This window comes from Pollachius pollachius, assembly GCF_949987615.1.
Source record: "Pollachius pollachius genome assembly, chromosome: 11".
Lineage (NCBI taxonomy): Eukaryota > Metazoa > Chordata > Actinopteri > Gadiformes > Gadidae > Pollachius > Pollachius pollachius.
Genome location: NC_136944.1, coordinates 7,802,410 through 7,813,244, shown reverse-complemented (window position 1 = coordinate 7,813,244; position 10,835 = coordinate 7,802,410). Strand labels below are relative to the sequence as shown.

At 39.9% G+C, this 10,835-nt stretch overlaps 1 protein-coding gene across 1 annotated transcript; it reads right to left on the bottom strand.

The window, feature by feature from the left end:
* Positions 1-213: 213 nt before the first annotated feature.
* Positions 214-5,901, bottom strand: nosip (nitric oxide synthase interacting protein). Its single transcript, XM_079746562.1, has 10 exons — positions 5,825-5,901; positions 5,277-5,352; positions 4,832-4,937; positions 4,640-4,721; positions 3,337-3,472; positions 2,867-3,027; positions 2,337-2,453; positions 1,822-1,892; positions 1,373-1,481; positions 214-968 (listed from the first exon to the last, which is right to left on the bottom strand). The coding sequence occupies exons 2-10, from the start codon at positions 5,344-5,346 to the stop codon at positions 897-899; spliced, it is 924 nt and encodes a 307-aa protein (XP_079602688.1). The 5' UTR covers positions 5,347-5,352; positions 5,825-5,901; the 3' UTR covers positions 214-896.
* Positions 5,902-10,835: the final 4,934 nt, after the last annotated feature.

The following is a 10,835-nucleotide window of genomic DNA, read 5'->3' as shown; positions in this document are numbered from 1 at the left end:
GACCTCCAGCGTCAACGGTTTTTGCCTGCTAAGATTGTATTTCAAGAGGAAATAGGTTGAAAAGCCAAATTGCCACTTACGAAATTAACACTTGATATTTTTTAATTTCTTCTATTTTTGTTATGTATTAGACTTTTAATTAATAACAATCAAATTGCAATAGATTTAACGTGGGCCTTTATTTATACGTGAAAAAAATAAAAAAGTACAAGTAATGCGGGCCAGTTCAATGGTTCTTTTGGTTGATGCACACAATTTGCTGTGCTGTCACTCCATCACATGATTGGTCTAGATAAAAGTGACCTCACCATAGCTTATTAGAGTAATAGAAATCATTCTCGTCACGAATAGAATAATAAACAAATCGTCTTCTGGCCCATTTGTGGGCTGTGTATCATTATGCAAAATGTTTTAATGAGTGCTAATTTTGTTGAAGTTAAACACATCTTTAACATTTCAGCACAATTTTATGAAAATGGCGTTTTACAGTTTTGCCCGTAAGTGTCCTATATGATATATTGGTAGAAAAACGTCAAAACAAGGTGCTGACTATATTTGTTGGTTATGCCTATGGAAATATTTAATGTAATGACTGAAAGGCTGAATATAATTATCAATTTCTTCAGCCAAACGTTTAATTATTTATCGTAGAAAACCAAAGATAGTGTGGAAAGCTGTATTTATTACACAAATAAAAACACAATTACATTTACTATAAGCAAGCCCAAAAATACCAAAAAGCTAATAAACCCAGCTTTCAAACATACAAAATCCCATCGCCATTGTTCTGACCCCCAGTCAGTCAGTATGTACATGAAAGCCTCCATACGGCTGACACCACCATCCCAGCAGTCCTGCTCCACCCTCCATCCCTCCACCCCTCCACCCTGGAGCTCTCACACTTGCATCACAGGCCGGGCCTCCTTGGCCTTCAGAGTCACTCCAGACCCGGCAAACCCAGTTCCTCCCTGACACAGAGGAAACATTTACAAAGACGGAAACATAAGAATAGTTAGGTCCATGTGGAGGGTGATCATGTTCCATTTAAACACATATGAGGGTTCTTCAATTAAATATATAAGTAGAAAGAGATAATATTGATGACCACCATATGTTTAACATATGGTTGAGATTCACATCTAAAGTCTGATGGCAGACAAGCTCAAATCGGGGCATTTAACTTCCATTCGCTTCATTATTATTTAAACTAATCCTTCTGTTGGCAGAGTTTAGGGTTAAACTCTGCCAACAGAAGTAAACAGTTCTTCAAAAAAGTGTTTTTAAAGGTTTCAAATAGCCAGTGTAGATATCAGCTTTATAATTTCAGATCCAATTTCTGAAATTTCAAGCTTGTTAAAGCGGACGAACTGACCCGCTGCAGCCGGATGATGTCCCTTTCCTCCAGCTTGTCTCCGGTGACGGGGTCCAGCATGTCCTTCCTGATCAGCATCTCCACACACTCCTGGGTCACCACCGACCCCCTAGTGGACACCGAGGAAACAGCCCAGGGTGAGGCGCTGGGGACATGCCTGACTTAAAGGGGTGATATTATGCCACCAGGTGTGAGTGTGAATGGCCATTACAAGCCGTTTGGAAATCTGCCATTTCCTGTATTTTAGTGATGATGTCACCCCTTTAAAGTGACAGGTAGTAGGTGGTAGTCAGAAGAGAGGTTCTGCATAATATCAGTTAGATACTGGGCTACGATGCTGTTTATTTGTTGCGGAATATTCCTGATAATGACAATAATCCCAAGATCCCCCGGTCTGCATTGTAGAGCAGTCGTTGGAGTTAGTTTGTAGTTTATATGAGGTTACTCACGAGGGTCTGAGGACTGAACAGGGAAGGCTGTTCCCCAATGTGTCCTTGGTCACTGCACACACATATCGGTCCTGTGGGGAGACATGGAAACATAATCAATTAGCTTTCTTCTGATGCCCCCGACATCTGAATCTCCAGTTTCCTGTAGGGGATTCTCAAACTTAGGGTGGAGTTGCTCAGTGTTAGACACACATTTGGAAGAACACATCTTGCGTTGTGTTCTTTCAGTGTCTATAACCTGCCAACCCGGTGGGCTTTGAGTCTAGGAAGGAAGGGGGCAGGCGGAGACAACTCTGTCCAATATGGTGGATTTGGACTGCAGTACCCATTTTAAACGTTGTGTGTAAACGTCACATACTGTCCCTTTCATTTGACTTTACAATCCAATAATCCAAGTTTACAGTTTTGAATGAGAGGCCCACATACAGCAACGTTAACAGCTGTATGCGTTTGGTCAGAAGAGCTGGGGTCCGAGGAGTTTGATTCACTGGGTGAGCACTGCTGTGGTGTCTGACCTGGCGCGTGATCAGGGCCAGTCTGTCCAGGCTGGGGTCCAGGGGGGTGAAGTGCACCGGGATCAGCTCGTTCATCCTGATGGGACGTCCCGACATGGGACACAGCACCGTCTTACTCTGGAGGGGAGAATACATTTGCGGAGGGGTAAATGATTGTCAGGGGTGAGATGATGGCCAAAATAAGCGTGTTTTGTTTTAGCAAACACAGGCAAGAGCCAACGTGACATGAACATTGATACCAAACAACAAGAATTGGAAAAACCCTCTCAAAACACACAAAGACTGAAAGAGGACCACCTTTTAAAACATAAAGAATTAGGAAGCAATTCCAAAGTTACCAATATGTTTTCGGATTTGTTTAAATTAATTATCTGTGCGCATATTGTACAATTTACAGCGCTGGACAAAATTAATTATGCTGTTGATATATTTGAACAATCAAACTGCATTGGAGACTGTTTTGTCCTCCCAAGATTGTCCAACCGTGACGTGGACCCAGTGCAGCCGCGGGTCACCCTGGTCGCCCTCACCGGTTTCTTCAGCAGGGTGGGCTTGGCCACGGGGGTGAGGGACGGGATCCAGAAGCTGGGCAGATTCTTGTCCGGGTCGCCCTTGGTGGAGGGCCCTGCCGAGGTGCTGGCCCCCCCCTCCTTATCATCCTTGACCGACGGAGGCGCCTCTTTCCCCAGGCCTGGAGAGCAGGTACAGATTAGAACCACTGTTCTTATGGAGAACGAAACCCCATCATAATGACACGTCGTCATTTGAGTTGCACCTTCCTTACAGAGTTTGTAGCTTTATATAAGTTTTCAGAAAGATTTATCAGAAAAAAAAAAATAATAATAATATAACTAGAAGGAAACAAATAGTAATAGTAACACAAACGAAAAAGGGAATCAAGCAATGAGCAGCAGAGGGTTTAAAAGAGGAAGATCCCTCAGCGAAATAAGGAAAGGTGAAATACACCAGAGAGGCCGAGGTTCGGTCCTCACACACTGACCAGAGGTGAACGGGTTGATGGGTTTGGAGACGATGCTGCTCTCCCGGGTCTTGAACCTCTCCACCTGCGCCCGCTCCCCCGACTTGGACTCCAGGTTGCTGTCGCTCTTCTGGGCCTTCTTCTGCTTCTCGTAGGCCTGGGGTGGGCACCACACGAACAGGAACACAAGAGACCTCTCCGTTGGGGACGGGAGTCTACAGGGACCTCTCGACGCAATACGGTAGGGCTGGGCGGTTAATCGAATTTTGATTTGGATTTTAGTGTCTGATTTTTTTTATTATTATTTTAGATTTGAACATTTTCTTGTTGACCATTTTGTGTATTTTTTTAAGGCGAAATTTCAAAGTTCTCAGTTACAACGTTTGTTTTGGGAGGGACATGCTGAATAAATACATGTTTTCGAACTCAAAAATAATCGTGATTTCAATATTGACCAAAATAATCTTGATTTTTCCAATAATCTAGCAGCCCTACAATACGGTTGAAGTTTGTCGGTGCTGATACGAGACGGTTTGCTATTCTGTCATTATTGTGATTCTCTTAAAATAGCTTGACCATTTCCTGATGTTTTTCTGTGATGTCATATAGGTTTGTAGGGTTCAGTCCTAAAGACCCACCAGTGTCTCCATTGTTTTTTTATGAAGGTGGCTGAACGGAACAGCACCTTGTTGCTGTGACTCAACTAAAGAAAAATACACTCTATCGCCCTCTGGTAGTGGCACTGTTAATGGTTCCACTAAAATGACACATTCAGCACGTGCCTTTTCTAATTCTTTTTGGGGATGAAGCCTGAAGATACAGGTATTGTGGATGCAAAGAATCACATGTTAAAAACATATTTTCCCAAACATTTAACTCCATGTTTTGGAAGGGTGAGAATCAAGGATGTCAACATCCCATGGGTAACTTTTACTTCAATTTGGGTGTACTATTCACTTGGACAATAATTAGGGATAATGATCACCATAATAAGATTGGTGCATTTTGTTCATAGAGTGTTACTTGAGGTCATAAACTGGGATGTTGGAGTAACAAGCCACAACTCAAAGTAGTTCATATTTATTTATTTTACTATTGTTGAGGATTTATTATAGAGTGTGATAGAGAGGAAGGTATGGGAGATAGAGGGGAGGACGTGCAGTAAAGGACCACGGACAGGATTCAAACCCAGGTTGCTGCGTTCAGGACTGGGCCTATATGGTACGCGCTCTACCCAGTGAGCCAGAGTAGCTCATATTATGTAAATTACTTAATTTAATTTTAATCAGACGGTCTGCAGTCATTTTAAAAAGAAGACCTGTACCTTCATTCTCTTGGCAGCATCGGTCTTCTGGTGAAGTATGTATTCGAGGATGGCCTGCTTCTCATACAGGTAGCCATCTTGCCTGAGGAAATTGGGAAAAACAATAAAAACGGCCCAAAAGCAGCTACCATGCAGCAGGGGGTTGTGGTTATGTGTGTGGTTTTATTCTATTTATGGGCGAGTGGCGCATACGTCACAACCGGCTCTCGACACACTTGGAGAGAGAGGCAGCAGCAGTCAAAGTCTTTGATCGCATCTTTGCCCAGGCGGACACTCTGTGTCCCATAGCCGGAAGCAGCTGAAGATCGGATGTCGTGGTCAATACAAGGACTCAGAGGAAGGTTATTGGCTTTGATACGTGCATTAAGTTATCCACATTTTAGAATACATGTTTTATGATAGACTGCCCTTGAAGGAGAAACTAATCCCTCTCAGTTCTCGATTGGGAAAAATAAGGCTGTTTCAAGTTGGAGACTGTAAATATAGAGTGCATATAGAGTGCACTTGTTAGCTAGTCTTAGCTCGATTGACAAATATGTGGACTATTTCACAACATTCCTGTTTATTTCACATCTTGATTGGTTGGTCAATAATCCGTTTTCTGGCAGCAGCAGCCGGATTAAGACGATTGAATTACCTGTGTCTTTCCTTTTCTCATGGTATGTGTAAACGGCTCCGGCCGTGCAGTTCTTTCCGTGGCGGGTCATGGCTTCCTGGGGAGGTTTTGTTAGTTAGAAAAACTCGTTCACGGGATGTTTACAGGAATATATAATTAAATAGGCAAAGTAGTCCAGTTTGATGTTTATCACTTAACATGTTGCCAAGAAGGCAGTTTCTGGGGCTCTGCGTTGTGCATCATCCCAGCTGATTTATTGTCGCACAACTGAAGACCCTCTCTTGCTAATTTGTTTATGACATGTTTTCGAATAGCATAATATACTCAATGTACGTAATATGTGTCGTACTTTGTGAAACCACGTTAAATTCACTATTTATAATTGCTTCCCATGTGCCAATCCAACATCAAACTATTTATACTGCGGGATAATAACAACAATATCATAATATCATCTCATTGACTCTACGAAATACAATTAAAACCGGCCTCATTACTGTCGAGGTCTTTGTACTCACATGTATATACACATAAATGTCGTTATTTATATGTAACATGACTTGTATTACCTCTTAAATCGAATCAATCGCTGATTTTCAGTCGTATAGTCGCTCGCGTTAACAACAGTTCATAAACAGGAAACGGATGTCTCCTTGTTGTCCTCGCGTTAAGTCCTCCGGTGGGAACAACCGTACAATGTAAATCGTTAGGTGGTTCTGCTCAAACTCAGTATTAAATGAAAAGGCATTGGTTTGCCGAACCCCCTCCTCTTGTCTACTTTGAACCAACTATTTTCCATATTGTAATACAATACCAATAGCACAGTATCTATGGAATGCAAAAGCTAAATTAAATAAATACAAAATAGATAAATATGGCAATATGAAATTAAATAAATAAATAAATATATAAACATATCAATGGAGATAAATAAAAACGTCTTTCAAATTGTTTGAGACTGATTGAGCACCGTGTTTATATGGAAAATGTCCAATAAGATAACATTAGTTCAAGCACAGGTGCGGGAAGCCCGACTCCAGCTCTTCCAGGCGATATGCTCGGTACCTTTGTGTTGTCTGGTCTTTGAACCCGTGACATCTCGGATGCATCGTGCTCAATTGAATACACCAGATGGAAATGTGGCATTATGAAATAAATGTGGCATTATGAAACAAATGTGGCATTCAAGATATAGAATGGGTGCATGGGAAAACGTTCTTTTAAAAATAAAAACAAATGTACTTATTTCAATTTATTGACACATTTATAAATGTATATGTATTCATATATGCATTGCCCTTATTAATTTATTTCAAAGCCATATTTATCAAAAAATAAATAATTTAAATTTGAATCAAATGGCATCCATTAGTATCCACTAAAACTATAGATACATTATTATTGCCTTTAAACTATAAGGGACTACAGGTCTTTGGACCAAATGTATTTTATTTTATGTTGTATGTATTGTATAGAGCTTCAATCTATATGTTATCTTTATATAATCAAAATCTTGGGTTTTGATGTTTTATGTAGTCCCCTGTCCTGCTTATTGTCCTTCTCCTCTATTCTCATTCAGGACATTATTCATTGTCCTTTATTATACTGTTTTACACGATTCATGATTTGTTTCACGTCATTATGTTTAACTGATGTTGGATTACCAAAATAAATATAATAGGCCGATATGATAATATATGCACGTAAATAATATAACAAAATATATATGGAGATTTTTTTGGAATATTTGGTTTATATTTATGTCTTTAACCACATTTACCTTTATTTTAAAGGTATATATCCACTCACCTTGTAAGCGGAGGCGCTATACTAGGGAATGATGCACATTCATCGACAAGCATCCCAGCAGCATTGTATAGTGTGTAAAGAATAATGCAACATTATTACTTCGACAGCAGTCTTGTAGATCTGTACACTTGCCTTCAAAGAGGCTTTGACTTTAAAGGGATTATCCAGGCAAATATATAGCTCTGCTAGTAACATTTTAAAAGACAGACAGTGAAAATGTTCCCCTTGTTTAATTTATACAACCCCAAATCTCTTTGAAGAACACAAATATTCTACAAGTCACCTCTGAACCTGCTCTATGTAAGTTTTCCCATTAACAGCCTCAAGTGGCTTGAGTTGTTGCTACAGTTATATAGCTAAATACCTTTTTTAAAGGTGACATATACCACCAGGTGTGAGTGTGATTAGCTTTTACAAGCCGTTCTGAAAATCTGCCTCTTCTGACATTAAAAGTAGGCGTGTCCACCTAGATGTATGACGGATAGATGAGCACCGTTTGCTACAGTCCACTGGGTAGATTGATCTATTCAGCACACATCTGGGTGGATACGCCCACCTGTGATGTCAGAAGAGGCAGATTTCCAAAACGGCTTGTAATGGCTAATCACATTCACACCTGGTGGTATAATATGTCACCTTTAAAGACTGACGTATGAGGGGGAGGGGGATTGAAACAATGTATTGAGAAAAATTCCCTGGATGGATTGACTCGTGGATGGATGCGTTTTATTCCGGAGAAACTTCCTAGTTCAGGTATTTTTTTAATGGAGTAAATAGCTGTAGTAGAAAAGTTACATAGTGCAGGTTTAACTTCTGTCAATGAACAGTAATACACAATATGCTCAGTTATTCTTCGTACATGATCTAGCCAATATCGTTGAGTAAATATTTAGAAGGTAGAAAATAAATTAAGGCAAATCATAGGAGAATATCGGTGATGGTATCAGTCTTCCGGCATGAATATAATTTTGGCCACATGGTGGCAACAGATTGCAGGACCAACTATTCCTTATCGTCATCGAAGACATCGGCTACAGTCCTGAGGGTTGAGAAAACAGCAGTTGTCAGTTGTATTGTAAATGTATTGTAAACAGTTGGCAATTGTTTTTTTGTATTGGCATACTGCTACTTACTTGTAGATTGACCCAGTAAATTCATCTAGAAAACCACCTAGAATAGGATAAAATTAAACATTTGAATTGGGTTATTTTAACAATTTCAACACTTTCCAACAGCAAATCTTGGGTTGTAGACCTACCTGGTGTGCAAAGTGTCTTGCACATCGGACACACGTGGCAGAAATTGCACATCTGTGGAACAGGAAAGAAAGAAGTGCCACACACAAGACATACTCGGTAAATAGCTGGTAACAAAAATGTATACTCCAGCCTTAGAGAATAACTAGATGCTAGATCAGTATGAATGGGTTTGCTGCCATCTACAGGTCGAAAACCAGAACACAGGCTTATCTGGCAGGGCATGAAAGTTAATACAGGGATTTTATGGCTGAGTTTATGTACGTGTATTTCCAAGTGTGTGTGTGTGTGTGTGTGTGTGTGTGTGTGTGTGTGTGTGTGTGTGTGTATGTGCACGTGTGGGCTCACCTTGCAATCATCACAGTGCTCAGACTTGTCTCCCTCTTCACAAGGACACTTATCACAGCCGTCACAGTGCTTTAACAACCAAAGGAAAAGTATGTTATTTTCCTCAAACCAACTTGAAGTCCAGATTCATTTGAGACCTGCTCATGGCCTATGTTGTGCATTGTAAAGTCAATGCCTGGTGAGCAGTTTATATGGAACATCCTCCACAGTGTGGAGTTTTTCTCATGTAATTCTGGCCTTAAGTCCATCCTGCCACTGCAGCCACTGCCACTTTTCATTTCACTGCATTTGTTGTATGTGACCAATAAAACTCTTGAATATTGAATCTTGAATCCTGATCACACTCGGTTTCACTACACGCATCTGTCTAGACCACTAGCTGCCCACATCTATTTCCAGAAATGACCATGTCATCTGAGCCAATCAGGGACAGTGTCATAGTTGATGACGTAATCGGGGCCAATCAGGGACTGTTTCGTAATTGATGACGTAATCTGAGCCAATCAGGGACAATGTCATAGTTGATGGCATAAACGGGCCAATGAGGAATTGCGTTGTAGTTGATGACATTATTGTATTGAAAATGAATTTTCGCCGTTTTTGTTCGTCCCGTTTAGCGACTGACAGAGACCGAAGGAGTTTGTCTGATAAGGCCTCCCGCCCAAAATCAATGTGGCAGGCCACAGGTCCAGACTGAGGCATGTAAGCAAGATAGAATGTGAGATCACATGATCAGGACGGTCTCCAGGCTAATGTTTTTAAGCCATTCCAGCTTGAAACCGTCAAAATGTGTTTGTTACATGTAATATTATTATTGAGATATCGCGGCTCAAACGTACCTCGCAGAATTCGCAATAGGCACAAACAGAGCCCTTGTGATAATTACTGTCATCATCGTCATCATCGTCATCATCGTCATCGTCATCATCATCATCATCATCATCATCATCGTCGTCATCATCATCATCGTCATCATCCCCTGCTGTGAGAAAAGGTTATACCATGCGAGTCTATCTTTCTCAGAATTTATTTTGACAAAAAGTGTTTTCAGCCAATACATCAATGATAATGTTTTCTTAGGCTTTACCTGAGTTTGGAAGTTCCAGAAAGTCTATGATAACAAATGCATTCATTATGACCAAACAAGATTGCATGCTTCATTGAATGAGTAACTGAAGCCTAGTTTTGGTTTGCTGCACTCTAAAAGTTTACAAAAATATACAAGGCTAATCTTCTGTGACATAAGCAAAATTAAGGATTAGATATTGATTAACCTTAAATATAATCTAGATGGAAAACTCTACACTATGCACCAACTTTAAAATCAGTCTGTCTAATGTGGTATCAATTATAATTTTCTGTGGGCAACTGCACCCGATATTTATATATTTGGTTGCAGTGCAACAATTGACCTTTAGATGGCAGCAAACGGAAAAACAAAAAATAGTCTGTAGTTACTCTTTAAAGCATGTTTGGGTGGAATCGGTATTATGCAGTGAGTCTATGTAGCAGGCTATGTGAAATGACAGAAACTTTACAATGAATTGGATTGCCATTTTGAACAAGTGATATTATCTGACTAGAAATTCAATAAAACAACTGTTTTATTAGAGTAAACATGCCACATACAAAGATGTTAATTTATTTACCTCACAAGTTCTTTATAATTTGATGGGTAGTAATGGATCACATGTTTCAGATTTACAAGAAGTCATTTATTCATGCCATTGTCTTGTTTTAACTTTCATTACTTGAGGTAAACTGGCTAATGACTCAATGAAAAAAACACAAAGAACAAAAAGATCTCTGTTGACACAATTGCTGAAAATGTTGCAGATAAATCCTAGGTTATTTAGACTTATTTACTTATTTAATTCTATAAAGTGTGGCCAAATTACATTGTTGATGGTTAGCAATATGTGTATTTGTGTACTACTATTTCTGCTCCCCTGGGCTCTACCAGATATGGTTAACTGGGAATCCTATATCCATTATTGTAATCACAAACTAGTCCCAGGGAAGCATTCAGAGTAAAAAAGGTCTTTGATACTATGTGTACAGAAAACAAATACTCCCTGGTGCATTGATAGGGCTGAGGTCTAAGACTCTGGTCCTCATATAAGTCAAGTTATACACACACACCTGAGAAAAGTATTTCAGATATGAA

Excerpts from the sequence above, each read along its gene's own strand:
- nosip (XM_079746562.1), bottom strand. The coding sequence starts at position 5,346 with ATGACCCGCCACGGAAAGAACTGCACGGCCGGAGCCGTTTACACATAC. Across the intron at positions 4,938-5,276 it reads TGAGAAAAGGAAAGACACAG|CTGCTTCCGGCTATGGGACA; the intron begins GTAATTCAATCG and ends TCCGATCTTCAG. Across the intron at positions 3,473-4,639 it reads ATGCTGCCAAGAGAATGAAG|GCCTACGAGAAGCAGAAGAA; the intron begins GTACAGGTCTTC and ends TGCCCACCCCAG.